We start from the raw sequence: 19,732 nt of genomic DNA, 5'->3' as shown, positions 1-19,732 counted from the left end.
CATAATACATACATACAATCATAATACATACATACAATCATAATACATACATACAATCATAATACATACATACAATCATAATACATACATACAATCATAATACATACATACAATCATAATACATACATACAATCATAATACATACATACAATCATAATACATACATACAATCATAATACATACATACAATCATAATACATCTAAACATGTAAATATAATATAGTGGTTTCGCAGTTTCCGCCTGGCCCAAAATCTCGCACCGGCCCAAAATCGCGCACTGAGAGTTCCGCTGGCCCCGAATCTCTGTCACGTGGTATCCGCCATGTAGCCATCCCTCACGTGGCAAAGGGAAAAAACTTCCGTACAGGAAGAGTTGTTTTCCTTTCCTTTTGTCCTCAAGGGTTTTTAGAGAATAGTAGTATTCCAAGGATCCGAAGTACCGTACATACTTGAATTGAGAAATCTGATACTGAAAATCTCGCACTGGCCCCGAATCGCGCACTGGCCCCGAATCGCGCACTGGCCCAGACATGTCGCGCTCCGCGTTCACAAGCTCCAACCTGGCCACCATCTTCACACCCCCATGCAAACACCCAAACCCGTGGCCCACGCAGCGTCCAGCGCGGCCCGGCTCGCGGCACACGTCCTGGCAGCGGCCCTGGCCCCGCCGGCGGCGCCGGCGAAGCGCCGCCCGAAACCGGCCATGGACAGCGCCAACGCGCAGTTCTTCAGCCTGGTCCGGTCCGCCGTCATCGGCATGGCGCCCCGCCAGGTGGAGGCGCTCGTGGCCGCCAACACCGCTGCTGGGCGGTTCCGGCGCAACCTTGACATCGCGGCCCGCATCCGCCAGGACCCGCTCAAAAGGCGCTTTCTCAAGCGCAGCCTCTACCTGGCCTTGCTCGCGCTGCTAGCCGCCGAGGCGGACCGCAGCACCGTGGGCCTTGCGCTCCAGCTCTTCCGCGAGATGGCCGCGGCCGGCGGCGACCCGCACGAGCTCGCCGCGGCCGTGCCGCTGCTCTACGCGAGCTTCCACAACTGCGGCGACTTCACGCAGCTCCTCGGCTTGAAGGCCGTGTTCCAGGCCGCGATCTGCCGCGCGGACCCCGGCCCGGCGGCCGCCGCGGGCTACTACGCGTGCCACATGCACGTGCTCCTCAACACGGGCCAGACGGCGCTCGCCACGGCCCACTTCCACCGGTGCCTCGGCCACATGGCGGCGCCGGCCGGGCGCGCGGCGCTCTTCCGCCAGTGGCCGCTCGACAAGCACATCCGGGCGCTCGTGGCCAGCCAGGACTGCGGCGCCCTCGCGCACGTGCTCGACGAGGTGCTTGCGGCCGCGGCCGTGCGGCTGGTGCGGCCGGCCGTGTGGGCCGAGATCTTGGGCTTGGCGCTCTGGAAAAACAGCCTCGCCGTGGTCCGGTTCGTGTACACGCACGTGGTCATGCACGGCGTGGCGCCGCGGCTGCCCGGGGACGCGGCGCTAGACGCCCAGGCGCCGCCAGACAACGCGGTGTTGGGCTCGCTCAGCGGCGCCACGCTCGCGCAGATGCTCCACACGTTTGCCCTGCACGGCGACGTGGCCCTGTGCCTCCACCTCGTGGAGTGGCACTTTGTGCACAAGCCCATGCGCGGCGAGCGGGCCTTGACCAAGGACTTGTGCCTCCTGGTGATCCGCGCGTACTGCTTCCATCGCCCGGACGCGGGCGCCGCCGCGCAGCCCCACGAGGAGGACGCGTCCGTGAAGACGGTGCTCGAGGTCGTGGACGCGTTTGTGGCCAGGCGCCGCCACCGCTTCGACTACGCGGACCTTGCCGAGGCGTTCCTGTACACGCTCAGCACGTACCACGTGTTCGACGCCAACGTGGCGGCCGCCCGCAGCATCGAGACCTCGGCCCGGCCCTTGCCGCCCAGCGCGGGCCGCCCGGACGACCCGCTGGACCCGCCGGACGCCCCGCCGCTCCTCGAGAAGAAGTCCAACCGCAACGTGCACGAGTCTGCGCAGGGCAGCGTGCTCAAGAACACGGCCATCTTGCAGGACTTCGTCGCCGAGCACTGGCGGCACCTCGCGCGGCGCCTGTGCTCGCCAGCGACCGTGCAGATCTTCGTCAACTGTCTCCTCTGGCACCTCGCCACCCACCAGAACACGTCGGGCGTGGTGCTCGCCTTGCAGCTGATGAAGGCCGAGGACTCGCTCTTCGCGCAGAAATGGCTCGACGCGTCTCTGTACGACATCATCGCCCGCTCGGTGTCCGGGTCCCCGGCGGCCATGGCCACGGGCTTGGTGCTCTACGAGCACATGAAGCAGGCCCAGGCACCCGTGTCCGAGCAGAACTTCAGGCACCTCGTGCACTCGAGCTTGCGCGGCGACGCGTACAACCCGCTCCTCGAATACTACATGTATGAGTACTTGAGGCGGGGGGCCGGGCACGTGTGCCCCCGGCTCGTCTCCCGCATCCGTGCGTTCAAGAAGTTGAACGACGATGGGCGCGTCTTGCTCAGGTGCCTCGACAACTTCCGCCCGCTGGACCTCCCCGGACTCGATGCCTTGTGGGACGCGCACCTGTTCACACGCCGGTGCCCCGAGCTCCTATTGGCCGCCGACGACGACGACTACGCGCGGTTCTTCCACATTGACCAGCGCGACAAGGACATTCTCATGCTCGTCTTGGCCTAGGCTAGGCGGAGCGGGTCGCTGACAGCCATCTCCAAGTCGTGCGCACTGATCTCGACTTTTGTGGCCCCCAGAAACCTGAGCGACGGCGCGCGTCTTGCCACGTCGTCTTCGCCAAAGCTCCTCTCGCCCGCGGCCCCCGGAATCGACTCGTCCACCACGTTGGAGAAGCTCGACGAGATTGTGTCGTTGCAGAAGGAGCCAAGCATGGTGGAGTCCATGGCCATGCGCATGATGTTGTTCGCGTGGCACGCCAAGGGGTCCGCGGATGTGGCGCTGGCCTCTTTGTCGCCGTCTACTTGATGCTCGGGCTGCGGTTGCCCGCGGCCTGGTTCCACTTCTTGGCTGAGCAACGTGGGTGTGGGGAAGTGCCCACTGGCCCCGGCATCCCCTGAGCACAATGGGCCGCCACTGGGGTTTGTTCTCCGGGCTCGCGCAGAGGGCAATTCCACGGCATACTGGCTGATTTTCGCCTGGCTGTCTGCGAGAAGGTCGTTCAAAGGCCCATCGAACGAAATCACAAGGTTTTCCAGAGAGGCACACTGGGTTCTTGCGCTCTCATCGGCAAACAGCTCCTCGCTGACTCGCGGTCTCGGCATTGCGGGCAAGTCCCCTATATTCAACCTCTCGTTGATGTCAACTTCTTGCGGAATGGCCCGCACATACGCGTTTTTCGGTCCCGGGTAATTATAGTGACCATTCAGAATCATGGCTGCTGCTTTTGAAGAGTTTGCAGAAAGATAACCTGCCTGGGAGTCTTCGTGGGGCATGCCGATCCACGCGTATTTGAGGCAGCGATTACAATGTTTACTTATTGCCTAAAAGGGACGCCTGGCGAGACACAGCACATCAAGAATATAAAACAAAGGGCCCGTGCCTGAGCATGAACATACAGTACTGAGGCATCCAAAACGTGCCTGTAGAAGGATTCCGTGAGTCAAATGTGTTATTGTTGTGCTACCAGATATAAATGTTGCAGATGCGGTCTGCGAGCGCCCGTGGACAGGCGGGGCGGCGGAGGCGGCGCACGTGACCGCCGCGCACGTGCCGTCATCGTGCCTTTTCACGCAATGTGATTGGCTGGAACCCTAGCTGGGCCTTGAGCCGACCGGACGAAGACGGGCCGGCATGATGCTGGCACGGCAGAGTCCGTGTGGTTGTGATATTCGCCGCAATGCCCATTTTCTCGCAAAGAAAAAGTTTGACCTGTGGAATGGTGACAGCGACCATGAGCAGATGGTCCTCACTGCCCCTATACTTTTAGCCTGGAAGAAGACCAGGGTCAGGAGACATGTTCTCTCGTCAATAAAAAGAAATCCTGAGATATGCACTGGTGGTTATGCTTGAGAAGAAGGCTAATGATCAGCGCTGGTTCTTCGAAAAGGCTCCATGTTGGTGAGAAATGCGTTTAGGTTCCGGCGGAAAACGCATTCAGACGTCTTTTCCGGACGTTTTCTTTTCGGGCCGGTTTAGGCGCTCGTCGACGACAGAGTCGTTGCCGTGGACGGAGTCAACAGGGCACGGGAGCACCGAATTGGCACCGACTAGAAGAAAACATATGGCAAAAGTGGAGCTGAACACCGACGTGGTGACTCTATTTCTTTGCGTGGCTCTGACAAACATCTTGCGGGTTGGGTAGATTTGGCTGATTTGCTAACAAACAACTGCAAGAAAAACCGAGCGATGGTAATAAGCGGGGATGCCAGTATAAAGGGAATCGTGGAGCGATGAAAATCTCACTACTCATTTCCAGTGTGCATATTGCGGCGGACACGAGCATCTGACCAGGCCCGAAAAAGCGAGCTGCCACTGGCTGGCGGTGCGTAGTGTATGCAGGAGCGCTCCATACCAGACGGAGGGAAGCCACAGAGCTGTGATATCTCGGGGCTGCCACGAAGCACCGCTGCTTTGAAATAGACACATTCATTTTGACACGCCCGCGTTTGTTTTACTATCGGTTGTTGTTTGTGATTTGCAGTGCACTTTTTGTTACTGGCAGATCCAGTCCGAACCCGTAGAGCGACATTTTGCAATACTTGCGCGCGTTTTTAATTAATGGCAAGATTAGCATTAATCAGTACTAAGTCTGTGTGGAAACGCATGTCTCAGCATGATCACAATTTGGTGGTTATGAACCAGCCCCGGTTGTGCTTAATAATCACCTGCGTGCGTGATAATTGTTTTATTGTTCTAAGAAGAAGAAAAAGGAGTATGGAAAACAGGACTGGGCACGCACTCTGGCAGCTGGCATTTGGCAAGACACGAGCCACAGGTCATGGGTACGTTTTCTTGTTTTGGTGTGTGTTTTCAAAACGGCGGAATTCCGGAGTGATTCAGTCGAAACCAGCTGACTAGATCTCACAAATAATCGTGCAGCGTAGTCTTTTCTGAAGCTTATACGGCTGGGCTCGCATTATGACCACAGTGATTTTGACCACAGGCAAGGCCACGGACTCCTGCAAAGGTATTTTCTGTATCGGAGTTCTGGGTTTTCTGGTTTCATGTACACATTTGGTAGCACGTAGATTTAGGATTGGGAGGGTACAGCTGCATCTGCTTAGGTCGTACAACCATCCAATTCCTGAACCCCGAAAACGGAGCTAGAGTCACCTTTATAGCATGCGTACGTGTCTTAACTAAGCATTAACAAGCATCCACAAGGGGCGTTGGTATAAAGCAAGATCAGGCAGCGACATTTCCATGTGCTTTTTGAGCCATGTTTCGAAGCGCATCATCTTCATGTGTTCCAGCAGCATTCGAGAAGGACGGAACCAGGCAGATTGTGTCCCGGACTGAACCACGGATCATGGATTTTCTACACATCCTCCTGTCATGTGAGCTGTTGGGAACTGAAATCGACAGCACCAGAAAAGCATAGGATCAGAGCACCATAGGATCAGAACACCAGAGGACCAAAACACCAAAGGACCAGAAGGTCCAACCCACCACAGTAGCAAAGCACCACCGCACCAGACCCGTTTCTACATCGCCAAACCTGCTATGTACATATATTATACCGTTCTATTCACGCTAGAGCTGGCCGATCTTCTGGAACCCGCTGGGGTACGGCGTGCTCTCCTTTTCCTTGAGACGCTGGACCTGCAGCTCGTCCAACAAGTCGATTTTCACAAGCTCCTTCACCAACCGGAGCTTGTGGGCGGTGGCCACCGAAACCCGCTGGTAGACCACGGCGTTTCTGCGCCTGAGGCCCAACGCGGCTATATTTTTGCGCACCAGCGGCGGCATTCCAATAATGGATCTGAGCTGCTGGATGCGGTAGAACATCGACGAGGGCTTGGCGGCGGACAGAGACATGTTGGGGAGATAGGGGGTTTCGAAGAGGCCTGGCGATGTTTGGTGCAGGTGGAGTTTTTTTTCCGGGAGCACACACCCGTACCTCCGCACATCCTGGCGACCGGCAGGCCTTGGACACAACGGGCTGGGCCGAGGAAATAGTAGGCAGAGAAAATATTAGGCAGATGAATTAGGGGGCCGAGGATTTAGGGGGCCGAGGATTTAGTGGAGCAGAGGAATATTTCTGGTGTTATCAGAGAGCGGGGGTGGCCTTTTATAGCGGCATGGTTTTATTCTTCAGTTGGGTGGATTATGCGTGGCGCACCGGTGCACTATGTACGGTGATTTCAGTTTGTCTCTTAATCTATCAAACTTAAATTCAGCAGAATTTCTATATAAGCACCCAGTAAACGTTGCCAGAAAACAAAGACATACTCAATTTGGCAGGCCAAAATTGCTCGCCTACGAACGGTCTGACCGCCAGTCCCGTACTGGGTATATCACGTGACGGGTGATTGGTATAGTAGTGGAGGGATTCCAGACAGTCGGAGTGGCGGGATGCTACCGAGGGGCTGCCCGAAGCGAGGTATGAAGTGATATGCGAGGACGGAATGAAACGTAAAAACAGCGCTGTATTGAATCACTATGTGCTGACTTTGGAATGACTGTGTGCCGACTTTGTAGTGACATTGTAGACTAATGTAATATGGTGCGAGTAAATGGAGAATGCACCATTAGAAAACAGAAGAAAGAATGAGAACAGCGAATGGAATTTGATACAGCGTACAGTACAGAGGGTGCATTCAGGGCAAAAGTATTCTGTTTAATTCCGGGCGTGGGCAACGGCCCCGCGGATGGGTTTCATACTGGCCAATACAGCGACATACAGACCCGCTCATAAAGCCCAAAATTCAGTGATGCTCCATTCACCGATGTCACCACAGATCAACCAGCTCGAGTTGTGGTACTTCAAACCCCGGTACAACGTTTTCCAAGACACCGGATGAGCCGCCATGCAGTTGCAGAAATTAGACACGCGGTCATCGAAAGAAGGCAACACCCCATCCGAAAAACCGTCAACGGATTATTGCAGCTCACTACCAACCAGCTCTCGCCATGAAGCGCTTGTTCCTAGACGCGTTGACCTTGCACGTCTCCACCCTTGGGACAGGCTAGGAATGGGTGCGAAATTACCGTTTCCGCAAGACGCCCAACATTGGAGTCCGGGCAAAACCACCCCCAACAGACCATTTCAGGGTGTTCTGTGGTCTAGCGGTTTTCTGTTGATGTTCTTGCTTTGCTGATCCACGCAGAAGGCTCCCCAATATACGGGCGGCGGCACGTGACTTGCCTTGCAAAGACCAGTTGAAGGCTGACAAAACCCCCGGCTAGAATGCCATTTTTCTCCCCCATGAATCAGCTCAGGCTATATTGATAAGACCTTTTCATCGGGATCCAACATGCGTCCGCTCCGTTTTTGGTGGAGTGCACAGTCTGGGCAAGACAACCACGCGTTTGCCTGGAGCGATGGAACTACCCGGATCTGCAGACAAAGCCTGCCGGCAATTTCTGGCAAATAAGTAGTCCACAGCAAGGGCGACCTTGGAGTCCGGCAACGCAGCATGCTACAAGAACAACACAGAATCCATGTGCAAAAATGTGCCGTGGATGTTCGCCACGTTGCACTTGCACTCAGCACCAGGGGCCGAACCGAGCCTCGGGCATGAGCAGGGACGGTATATGCACCAGCACCACGATACACCAAACCATGCCCCACGGCCACCCACGCTAACTGCGGCTTATTGCGTCCGCTTCCCCTGGAAACCCCCACCCATCGTTTGGAACCTTGCCTGCGTGCCAGGCCATTTCTAATAAAACATCAAAAGCCCGCTGGCCACTCTTTTGCATGTATCCCCCACAGCCCGCTGCCGGCCCCCCACGCAGCACCGGTGCCCCCACGCCGGCCCCCCACGGCCCGATGAGCGGAACAAACACCAACACAACCCAGCACCAGCTCGAAGAAATTACCCGGGGACTAGCCGCGGTCGCACAGGGCGTGGCCGAAAAGACCCCGGTGCCTTTTTTGGCAAAACAAATCGCAGACGTGCGGCGGGGCATCGACGTGTTCGAACAGGCCCCCCGGGCCCTCGATGGCGTGCTCCAGCAGCACGTGTCCGGCATTGTCTCGCTGTACTTTGCCGCCAAAGCGCACGCCAGAACCACAGACCGGTGGGAGACCATCGCGGACGCGTTGGCGGACCTCGTCTACGTGTTGGCCAAGGTGCGGGGGTACAAGTCCGTGGCCAACGCGCTTCCCAGCGACGTGTACTTGTTGCCGCGGCTCGTCGAGATGGTGGAGGACCCAGGCACCGCCGGGAGGCCCGGCGAATGCTACTTCTTGCTCTTGTGGCTCTCGCGGCTTGTCCTCGTGCCGTTCCCGCTCGCCAGCGTGCAGACAGGGCTCGAGGCGCATCTCTTCCAGCTTGCCTCGGCCTTCCTTGCGCTCCACCGAACGGCCCTGAAAACACAGCTGGCGGCGCTGGTGTTGCTTGCGCTGCTAGTGACGCGCCCCGACTGCGGCTTGCTTCTCGATGAGTACACGGCCACCGTGGTGGTGGACTGGCCCGTGCTCCTGGAAAACGCCAAGTTGGGCCACTTGATGACGCTCAACCAGATGCTCAAGCGCGCAGCCAGCGGGCCCGTTGCGGGCCTCGCGCGGGCCGTGCACCGGGACGTGGTTATGCACGAGGTGTCGCTGGCCAAGCACGGCCAGCGGGCCGCGCAGATCAACACGATGAACGCGTTGTACGTCCTCAAGGTGGCGACGAAATGCGCCCGAGTGTTCGTGGCACGGGCCGAGTACGACGCCGTCGCTGCGCTCGTGAACGGCGCCACGGACCTCATGCAGCTGATGGGCGAGCTGTTCGACGCGGCGTTGCGCGAGTGCATGGCCAAGAACTTGGCCAAAACCACGGCGCACTTGGCCAAGCGGGCCACCAACTACGCGGCGCAGGTCGTCTCGCACATGCTCGGGCAGTTGCGGCTTGCGCCGTTGGCCGCGGGCGGGTATGATGCCGACATGCGCATCGAGCCCGCGGGGTTGTCGGTGCCCCGCTTCCACGCCGTGCTTCTCTACACGGGCTTCCTTGCATTGACGAAGGCGCTCCCGGCGCAGTTCGTGCCGGCGGTCTTCTCGCTAGCGCACCAGACGTGCTTCGTGTCGCGGCGCCATTACGCCTTTGTGCAGAGCGCCCAGCTCCGGGACGCGTCCTGCTTCTGCTTGTGGGCCGTGTTGCGGCTGCTTTCGGAGGAGCGGTTCCAGGCGCTTCAGGCGCAGTGCGCGGGCCTCGTGCCCACGGTGTTCTGCGACCTCATCCGGGTCTCGCTCTTCGACGAGGACTTCACCATGCGCAGATGCGGCATCGCGGTGCTCCAGGAGCTCGTGGGCCGCTTTGGCGGCGTCTTCTTGGGCCCCATGCTCGGCACCGGCGACGCGCACCGGCTCGGCGAGTTCACCGTTCTGTTTATCGAGCAGTTCGGCGCGGCCACCGTGGGCTCGATGGCTGACTCGCATGGGGTCATGGCGCTGTTGCGCCACTTGGGCTTCCTGCGCGAGTGGTTCGTGGCCCCGCTCGTCGACGAGATCTTGGCCGAGCTGTCCCCATACGAGCTCCAGAAGTTGGGCCTGGTCCATCTCGCCCAGACGCTTGCGGAAAATTACTCCACGCCGATCCAGCTTGAAGGGTGCCGTCGCGTGGACGAGGCCCACGTCGTCAACTGCTTGGTCGGCGCCTTGCAGCGTGGCAGCCACAGCGCCCTCTATGCTCTAGCGGAGCTAGAGACGTGCGGGTTGCTTGCGCCCGATACAGCCGAGTCCGTGGCCTTGCATGTCGAGAACATGACTCTAGCGCGCCACGGCCCGGTGGCGTGCGTGGGAGAATCGATCATGCACTGGCTCAACTGCTGCAAGCAAGAACGTCGGGGCCGCCTCACCGCCAGGTTGGGCCCGGTGCTCGCGGCCATCCACCGGCTCGATGCCTCCGCCGGTCTCGTGCTGGAACTCGAGGCCTTCTACACGCTCAGCCCCGTCTTGTCTGCAGACCAGTTCGACCATCTCTGCCACCAAATACGCTCCGGCAACCAGCTAGTGGCGGCCTCCGTCATGCGGGCGCGGCTCGACCACCAGCAATTGCACCGTGTGGGCGCCTGTCTTGCCGATAGGGCCGTGGACGCCGGGGTGCGGGCGACACTAGTCCGCACGCTCCAGCCCGACCACATAGGGGCCGCTGCGTTTGCGCTTTTGCGCCCCACGGTGGTCCTGCTCCTCGACGATTACACGATTTCCGAGCAAGGCGACATCGGGCTGAAGCCGCGGCTCGCGAGCGTCTTGTTTGTCGAGGCACACTGGCGTCTTTTCGAAGCGGATACGCCCGTCTTGCAGGCAAAGCTCTTGCGGCTCGCCGGCGAGACCATGGACCGGCTCCGAATCGCGGCGTTCCGCGTGCTTGTCCGCATCCACGGAGGCACGAGCCCCGCGGCCCACATGGCCCCGGACGGCGGCGGGTACGACGCCTATTTCGCAGCCTTGTTTGCGTTTTTCCAGGCGCAATGTGCGGCGCTGGACGATCTTGCCAACGCGTTCTGGAGCGGCATTGTCCACTCGGCCGCGGCGGCCACAGGCGCCAACACCATGATCAACCTGGCGTTCCGTCACGTGCTTCTGCACTTGAGAGACCGTGCCCAGCGGGAGCGTGCGTTCTCGGTTCTAGTGGCCCTTATGAAAGTGGCGCCTGGGACCAAGGTGCTGGCGCTCGATCGCCGGGCGCAAAAGACACTCCAGGCCGTGATGGGCCTTGTGGCCAAGCTCTTGGATGCGGCGCTAGAGATCCCCGACCTGGTCGCCGAGGCGCTCTTTGTGCGGGCATACAACCTCCATATCAACACCACGGCAACGGCCCGGATTGCACTGGCGATTCGGATCTTCCAGTATTTCGGCAGCGCGCCGGCTGCTGCGGCTCTCAGAGCACGGAGCCGCAAACGGCTCTGCTGGCTCTGCTCTTCGCATGCCAACGGGCAAGTGCGAGCTTTGGCGGCAGATGCGCTCTTTGAGATTGCCAACGACGTTGGTGCAAACTCCCCGGCCGTTGCGTTTCTTGACTCGGTCCCATGGGACGCCGACAAGCCCAGCGCTACAGTTGCCGGTCAGCTAGAAGATGTGTTTTGCAATATATAAGAGCCCGCGCCTCAGCACGGGGAGAGGCTTCTAGGAGAGGCGAGAAGAGGAGTGGAATTAGAAAAAAAGAGAAAAAAAATGTGAGAAAAGGTGAATCCATCATCGCAGACACTCACAAGCCGAGCATCAAGTTGTCGTCGTCGCTGTGCAAGGTGCCCCGGTCGAGATTGGTGACATAGCTCCACCGGCGTCTGTGCTCGGTTTGTGTGGCCGCCACGGCCCCAAAGTCCGGCCCCTCCATGGCCACTGAAGGCGTGACAGGTGCATTTGTGAAAACGCCTCCGCCCTGCTGCTTTTGTCTGTTCAAAAACTGGGAAAACATGGCGATCGAGACCTGCTATGTGTTTTGCTGTCGGCGGCTAATTTTTTGCAGCCGTGAACGAGGCTTTGTGGATGTTTTGCAGATACAACAAAATTCGGAACAGGCCGCTGTCAAACTTGATCCAGAGTCTCGTGGCTTTTCCGAGACTTTTTATGGATAAGAACAGTACTGTGTGCCGCCAATTGGTGTCGTTTGCGTGGCGTCGGAATTGGGTGTTTTGCTTGAAGACACTTTCGCGGTGAGTGGACGAAAAGTTTGGTTGCTTGAAGGTTTGTGAAATCGAAGGGTTGGTTCGCGAGAAAAAAAAAAGAGATCCTAACCAGAGAAAACCTTCGAGGTGTCCGACCTATATACCCGGGAAGGTTGCAATTCCTCTTTCGTCCCAAGCGCCGGGGTTCGCGACATTGAAAGGGGCGCTGCCGTTAGCATCCTGCACACAGGCTGTTCCCCGATGTGGGGTGCCGTAATTGGCGTCAGGTTTCTCCGCGCAGTCGGCCGCATCCTGGTGTGGGGACCTTATCTAGTGGTGTACGGGTGTCAGCTGTCGGTTTCATTGGCTGGCTCCATGGGACCGGGCAGGCCTGGAAGATGCGGCCGAAAGATAAGATTCCATGGAGATCACGTGGCAAAGTGCCCCTGACCTCTGCCAACATGAGTGGAAAAAAGAGAAGTTCAGGGCATCTGCAAATAATTCCGTATATGCGTCTGGCCCGCGAATATCAATTAAGTAGACTAATTAAGGTAGTTGTGGGGCCATGATGGTATGAGGAGTCTCTATGAACGTTGTATCTGGCTGAACCTATATAGACGTACTATATGGCTGAGCCTAATTCGAGGATCAAAATAGTTTATGTTGATGGTGCATCTGATGCCAGTTCGTCTTGTATTTATATATATCTATCTATATATATATATGTTTGATTACTGCCTCGAACCCGACAATGTATGTTTTTGAGATCAGAATCAATGATGAATTTGCTATATGATTGTATTGTGTAAACGCATTAAAAAATGCAATTTGAGAAAAATAAAAGTTTCAGTCAAGACAACAACCAGAATAGGAACAAATCCTCAAACAGGCGGTGAGTGGGGAATTGGTTCCTCAATACAGACATTTAAAAGCTAGACCAAAAGCGGGGCTGCCGCAATTTATGCCCTTGTCCACAATTCCAGCTTGTCGTTCATTAACTCAAGCTTTCAAACTCATACCAGTGGTGTACTAACTAGGCCATTTCTCAGAACTCATCTAATCCCGGCCTAGATTGATGCCTGTATATAGATACTCTCATTGGAAGTCTAGCTCCACTCTCATTGGAAGTCTAGCTCCACTCTCATTGGAAGTCTAGCTCCCCTCTTCATCTCTAGACATGTCCTCCAGAAAACTTATTTCTGAGTTCCCCATATAGGCCACAACTCAGCGTTTTACAGCTTCGCCTCACATATATTTGTGCAATTAGTGGTACTTCAATCTGCGGGCCCAGCCGCACTTTGCAGCAATACCATCAAAGAACAAAGACGAGCACTCCGAAATGTTCCAAATCTCTTTAAGAATGTTTTTTTTTTGTTCTTTCGGATTTCAAGGGCTTTTTTCCAGTCGAAGATTACATACGCTAAACCTGTTTATGCACCAGTCTGCCATCAGCTGTTATCGGTCCTATGATTAATGTAAGTCTTTCTGTTTCCATTAGCTTCTCTGGCTCCTTTTGCTTGTCACGCTCAGGCTCTGGGCCATACCTAAAGTCTAGCCAGCTGCTCCATTTGCTTATTGCTTCCTAAACATTCAGGGTTCCTGGACCTAAAATTCTCAAATATAATAGCCCCTCGCATGTCCTTCTAAACATAGATGTTTGTTTGGCCAGTGCTTCTTTAGCAAGGTCCAAACATTTGAGAATGGCAAGCTTCAATTACATCACAAAAAGACGAAATCCAAAGAAAACACCAGAAAATAGGTATCTTCATATAAGTGGTGATCCGGAATGGCTGGGTAATGCCACGTATCTCTTTCTAGGAGCGATTGTTGGACTTGATCTTCTGTATTGGGTTGGGTAAAATTGATTATATGTCTTGCTTCTAGATTCAGGAGTCAATAGTTCAATTAGGGCTGGACTCTACTCTGATGGCTTTGAGAAAAACACTCATGAATCCACTTTTTCCAAGTGAATTTTTTTGAAGGCTAAGGTCTCACAAGCGGACTGATGATTAACTTGATAGGAATAATCGCAAGCACGCGCATTGTTTGGAAAATAGACTGACATGTGGTCAGATCTGCATTTTCTTTTTGATTTGCCGAGGCCAGCGTAAAGCGGGCGTAGATTTCGCTTTTGTGACAGCGCATAAAGAATGGCCATATCGCTTTCTCTTTGTAAGTGTAAAAAACAGACATCGTCAAACGGAAGTCCACAGAGAAAACAAGAGAGTTACATACTTTTTGAATAGATGGCACGAGTTCTTGGGGATGACTTGAAAACTTTCATGCCCCTCATATACTTTATCCGAGCTAAGCTATAGTACACTAGCAAAAGAAGATCTTTCTCCACTCAACCCCTCATAAATATATTTACCGTGATGAAAGGTGGTCTGTCCCAATCCAAATTCTTTTACGCTGCTCTGGGATGAATTTCAAGAAAATGTTCTTACTTCCAACCTGTCTCTGAAAATCTTGCCTGAATTATATCCTGTTCAAATACGATGCCTGCAGTGACCTGCCTTTTTGCTATGAGACCGATTTAGTGTTCTGATAGGCGGCTTAAGTGAGCTTAGCAAAGGCTACTTTGTGTGGTTTTATGATGAGATAGTAATTTAATTCGTTCATGATACCCGTTTCGAAAAAGAATTGAGTCATATGACTTCAATCAAAAAATAACGTCTTGTTGTTCCTAAACAGCCTTGTTAAACTTGACTTTATTAAGGGAGTTACCTGCTCAGTATTTACATTAAAAACAGTCGAACCGCTACCCCTCGACATTTTTGATGATTTGTTTGACATATGACTCTTCTGCGCTTTGGATCAGAAAAAATCCCATTCCAAATTAATGCGATCCAAGGCAGAGTTATGGCTAGCTATGTTTCCCCACGTATGGTGCTTGTGACAAGTATATGGACCTCTATCTACTTGTGAACTCGAGTTTAGTGACATACGCTATTAGATGTGATGTGCGCAAATTGACAAACTCAAAATAAACTTTGAATTAAAACATTGCTTTAGAGCTGCGTTTCTCATGCTCTTACTATTTGATATACATATGTACTCGTTGAACACAGAAGGATGTATAGAACCGTGGACAATATTCCACACTTGAGTTCAAACCTTGTTTTTTAAAGACTTAATAAGCCACAAAATCACGCCCAAACCTGACTCACATCTCAAAGGGCACAAACTTTTGTGGGCCATACAAAGGAAAAAGAGTGGCCCTTTAGTAGCTTCAAACAAGAGAAACAAATATTTGAAAACCAAAAACATCAAAAAAAAGTCTGCAGAAAGCCAAAGTATTTGGCAAATATAAAACTTCATCACAGTTCTTCAATGTAAAGTGAACTTTTATGCAGTTGCTTGATAGTATATTATATATGAAGGATTTCATTCATTTTACCCACATATCAGTTGCTTTGCCTTGTAATGCCTCTCATACCCAAAAATGTGTTTTTTTTTTCTATTTGTTATTTTGATCCATGTTTTACACCGAGACGACCCACTAGTCTCAGCAACAATGACCAAAATCATTCCACAGAATACTTTGACGCCTACTTTGACTCGAATATCAAACTAGCCAACAGCGAAGTCTGAAATTTCCAAGAGCATAGATAGCTGCTCTTATCGTTGTGATGTGATGGAAGGGATATGCAATATGTCATTTATTACCTTTGAGGTATGCTACAGAAATTCTCGCTTATATTGAAGTAAGAGACCTTCAAGCCTTGACCCAAGCTGGGACGTCTCTAGCTTTTGCTAAATATCCTGTGAGCTTTAAATTATCCTTATTCTCGTTTCTTGAGGGTCAGATTCAGAAACATATAATATTGCATAAATCTGTACCAATGAGACAGAAATACTTTATGTCAAGTTTTTATACTTATAGAAGGACTTCTCGCAAAAACCCGAGTGTCAAATTGAAGAATAAGAGTACCTGGCTCATACCAAAATGTTCCGTAAACAGACCTTTGTTAAAAACGATGTCTTATAGTACCAGAAGGTGCGTCTGACTTTCGGACATAATGTAGTTGCTGAATCAGAAATCGTTGCTTAGAAGTTTTATCATCAAGCAGTAATGATATTTGATTTTTCTGATGAAACTGCCTGAGCGAGTGCAATTGTCTGATCTGTGAGATCAAAATAGACATATGCATGCTTCATAAACACATCTCCCAAAACCTGGTAACCTTCAAAGTATGCAAGGCCCAAAATACAGCTATCATCGTCATTCTTTAAGACCAAGTCTGCGTAAGATATCAGGATCTCATTGGCGCCAAAATTGAAAACCACATACTGGTCATCAGGCTGTGTACAACTTATCACTCTGTATGAAGTTCCATCCATCTCCACAACGGTGGCGTCAAAAATGATATCAAGCTCGTCCATCAATTCCTGTCCCACAAGTCCCAACGAAGTACCAGAATCAATGGAATACGGAGAATTTATCTCTATTTCTTTTTCTCCCATGTAAACGCTCTCTACATTTATGGACAAGTCGTTTCCACTATCGTAAACGGGATACTTTGATAAGCAGCCATCGTACTTCTCTGTATCGATACCACCAAAAATAACCACGCCTGAATCACTATTGGGGTTCAAATACAAAGAGTATGATGCTTTTGGGGTGATTCCAGCATTTTGTAAAGCCCAAGGAAAATTATCGTACTTCAGAGTGGCAACCTCCTGGGCCTTGTTTCCTATTCCTAATATTCCTGGGCCACTTGCATTTGATAAAGCAAATTGAAAACTATCAAGTATAGACTCTGACGTTCCAAACAGGAAGCTGTCCTTGTAGTATTCTCCCTGAGCCACACTGCCGTCAATATACATAATGCCGAATGGTATGTCGGTGTCTTCTGATGTTGTAGAAGTTTTTGCATCATATCCTGAAGAAGGCACCCATAAATCAGAGGAGCCAGTATCGATCACCACATAGTTGGACTGCTTGTTTGACCCCAAGTATACATTCAACATGTAGTAGATATCTTGAACATTATGGATCAGCACAGCAACTTCGTCCCTTTTGTTTTTACGTTTTCCATTCTGTGTCCAGAAGTCCCGGGCACTAAGGTCTCCGATTTTTTTTTCAATGCTGAAATCAAATTTCAATGGTGCGGGCGCTTCTGGCTTCTCAATTTCACTAATTGAGTAGCCGAAAACAGAAGCTGAAAGGCATAGTAAACTTAATAATCTGGTCATTGAGAGTAAATAGTAATAGATTAGAGGAATTGCATGTACTATGGCGCCTTTTTAAATAATGAATCAGGCCCGTTACACTTCTACATATTTGTGCATAAGCAAAACATGACCAGTTGCCAGATTTGGTGAATGAAGTCTCGAAGCATCCTGGTTCTTGACAAAATATTGACCGTGCATTTATTTGTACCACTTTTGTTATAAAAATTGACTAAGTGCATCCATCAAACACTTCAAATGACATCTTTAGCCTCAAGGCTTATAATCAGGGCCAAGTGTGCGCAATATCGCATAGTCGCGTCCGTATCCGGTAATTCCGTGAGACGTCTCAAGATGCCACAAGAAGCGTCTTTAAATTAGATGAGGGCCGCGGGCCGCATGCACCATGGCTTGGTTTTATACAGAACAAAAAGAAAGATATTTATACATGTGTAATTGCTTTATAGCTGACCTTACTGGGAAACAAACACATCTTCCTAGTTGAGGGCTTTTAATCTTGTCCTGATATGGCAAAAAAAAAATTTTTGTGCAACAGTAGACTAAGCAAAAGATCAAAAATAGAGCCCTAGCTAGTTCTCATTTTATAATTTTTGAACCTTTGCGTCTAAATTTAAACCTTGGTGGTTCTTTTATTCTTCATGGTATGTAATAACTGAAGCTTCGGCTTCGAATTACGTTAAATTAAAGGACAATGATATAGGTATCCGAAGCTGTCTCAAAAAATGTCAATTTTTCGCACCGCAAAATAAAAGACCGTTCAGTTGATCCAAATTATCCCAGCTTAGAGTAACTTAAATTTCTAATTTGTTTTTTCATTGATTTTGAGACTTGTAGTAGAGAATTATATCAGGATTGAATGGATTCGTAATAGAATGACTTGTGTCATGTGGTCCATTTGAAGCAGTATCATGGACCAAATGAAACTAGAAAAAGGGGACCAACTCACCTTTACCTATAGCTTTACGGCATGATTAGTTAAATCTTCAGTTTTGTTAAAAAATGAATTGCGATTTTGCTCATCAACGTATACTGCGTCTACATATATTTTGAAAACAATTATAAATAATGTCTATTGATATTTAAATACGTGTGATGACTCATTCGTAAATTCAAAGAATCATTCTGCTGTGAAAAAAATTGCTATAAGGTGCTTAAGCAATAACACAGGATGAGTACCAGCCAGTTGGGGTAGTAGCAGTCAACCAGTTGTCCTTGTTTGGGGCAGAGGAAGTCTTGTTAGAAGATTGAGGAGCAGCCATTTTGTCGAGTTGAGATGTTTGTTTGATTTAATGATGAGAAAAAATTTCAAACAGACAAATCCCAGCACATTTTATAGCTTTTGTGACACGAAGAAGATACACTCTACTGGGAAATAATGTTTTGTCTCCTGTGCAACGCGTCAGATGCACCTGCCGTTTTGGACCTTGACAATGCGCTTGCAACGGTAGCCCCCCTGTATCAAAACGCTTTTAACTGGATGGAAGGTTTCCGACGCAGCGAAGAAGATATTTCCGAGAAATTTGAGTTGAATCTACCATAATAGGTAAAATCATCTCCATCTAAAACGCCCAAATGTTGTTCTTAAATACTATCATTTCTTATGCAGGCTAACTCTGAAACATTTGTATTGTTGTTGATCAATCAGGCAGACAACACATTGTATGAGACAAGTAAAAAGACTTAAATAACCAAAAATTATTAAATAATTTATTCATAGTTGAATCGAAATCTTCAGAGTCGTGTATGACTAATGACAGATTGTGGGGCTTTGAACCAGCACTCAGCGATATATTCCTTCGACTATTGAAAAAACCAAGTGTTTGTATCACTAAAATGAGGTCTTTTGAATACTATCTGGATTTTATTGTAGATTGCCATCATTATTTTTGTACAGCTTGCCCGAGTTTTTTTTGCTGTTGGTGTCCAATACAAAGATAGGCAAACAAACATATGCGACCTCAGTTGGTTTCAGCAAGATGAGAATGTTTTGATTATGTTTCTTCTAAATATTGTAGTATATGGCAAAGAAAGGATTATTGGTTTCCATGGACTTGTTATATAGTCAGTCCAGTCTACAACTCTTCGCAGTATGCAAACGCCTTTGAAACATGATTCAATGGCATGAAGTCAAACTGACGCTTTTCCGGGGCTCTTCAGTTTTTGGTGAATTTCTACGCAGTAAGTGATGTTTTCTAAAAGTCTCGTTTTCTTTGCCCCAGAGTAATGAAAGATTTTAGAATAATTTGCAGTGTCTCGTCTGACTAAAAAGTCATCTTCGTTTTCTGTTCTTATATCTCAGTAAGTCATATTTCAGACTGACTTTTGGAAAGCGAAATTGTTGTCAAAGAGAGAAAAACTAAATGTTATGATATGTAACAGTAACAATGACAACATCAAAGTAAACCGGCTGTTCTTTAATCTCTCGCCTGGTTCAACTCAGCCACGACTAAGCCTTGCTCAAGAGTGAGAAAAAAGACGTATTTAAAATAGCCCCCGGCGTAGAAATGATGACTCACAAGATGAATCTATATTTTTTAATATTTATATTCACTTTAGCTTTGTCTTGTGAACTTATGACTTATTTCCACATGAAGTTTTCTCATGGCTTAGCTTTAAGTCAAGGTGCAACTCTTGCGCATCATTGCCGTTTACGGGGATATGAAACACGGCTTGGGAATAGGCTTGTCACTTGAAATGCTTTTGATTTTCTTTGCAATAATACTGCAATAAACTATCAAAACACCACTTTGATTTTCGTTATTCTCTTTGATTTTGACTGCACCACTCAAAATTTCACATCCAACTCCATCGCATCATCTTGGAATA

At 50.7% G+C, this 19,732-nt stretch overlaps 6 protein-coding genes across 6 annotated transcripts; 2 read left to right on the top strand and 4 right to left on the bottom strand.

The window, feature by feature from the left end:
• Positions 1–703: 703 nt before the first annotated feature.
• Positions 704–2,674, top strand: METBIDRAFT_42097 (uncharacterized protein; the record flags this gene model as incomplete). The annotated part of the gene is made up of 1 exon (XM_018857495.1): positions 704–2,674. One exon carries the CDS (start codon positions 704–706, stop codon positions 2,672–2,674), a length of 1,971 nt encoding a protein of 656 aa, XP_018711825.1.
• METBIDRAFT_179786 (uncharacterized protein) lies at positions 2,423–3,620 on the bottom strand. The gene has a single exon (XM_018854760.1). The coding sequence runs from the start codon at positions 3,439–3,441 to the stop codon at positions 2,671–2,673; it is 771 nt and encodes a 256-aa protein (XP_018711824.1). The 5' UTR covers positions 3,442–3,620; the 3' UTR covers positions 2,423–2,670.
• Positions 3,621–4,102: 482 nt separating this feature from the next.
• METBIDRAFT_41126 (uncharacterized protein) lies at positions 4,103–4,294 on the bottom strand (the record flags this gene model as incomplete). The annotated part of the gene is made up of 1 exon (XM_018857359.1): positions 4,103–4,294. The coding sequence occupies one exon, from the start codon at positions 4,292–4,294 to the stop codon at positions 4,103–4,105; it is 192 nt and encodes a 63-aa protein (XP_018711823.1).
• A 1,407-nt stretch (positions 4,295–5,701) lies between these two features.
• MRPL33 (mitochondrial 54S ribosomal protein uL30m) lies at positions 5,702–5,956 on the bottom strand (the record flags this gene model as incomplete). The annotated part of the gene is made up of 1 exon (XM_018857453.1): positions 5,702–5,956. The coding sequence occupies one exon, from the start codon at positions 5,954–5,956 to the stop codon at positions 5,702–5,704; it is 255 nt and encodes an 84-aa protein (XP_018711822.1).
• Positions 5,957–8,054: 2,098 nt separating this feature from the next.
• On the top strand, positions 8,055–11,135 carry METBIDRAFT_21748 (uncharacterized protein; the record flags this gene model as incomplete). Its single annotated transcript, XM_018855102.1, has 1 exon — positions 8,055–11,135. A coding segment is annotated over one exon (3,081 nt), but the record flags the coding sequence as incomplete, so codon positions are not given.
• Positions 11,136–15,775: 4,640 nt separating this feature from the next.
• On the bottom strand, positions 15,776–16,909 carry METBIDRAFT_11848 (acid protease; the record flags this gene model as incomplete). The annotated part of the gene is made up of 1 exon (XM_018854113.1): positions 15,776–16,909. One exon carries the CDS (start codon positions 16,907–16,909, stop codon positions 15,776–15,778), a length of 1,134 nt encoding a protein of 377 aa, XP_018711820.1.
• Positions 16,910–19,732: the final 2,823 nt, after the last annotated feature.

This window comes from Metschnikowia bicuspidata (assembly GCF_001664035.1).
Source record: "Metschnikowia bicuspidata var. bicuspidata NRRL YB-4993 chromosome Unknown METBIscaffold_3, whole genome shotgun sequence".
NCBI lineage: Eukaryota > Fungi > Ascomycota > Pichiomycetes > Serinales > Metschnikowiaceae > Metschnikowia > Metschnikowia bicuspidata.
Note: the sequence above shows the minus strand (reverse complement) of the source record. Positions and strands in the feature narration are given on the sequence as shown.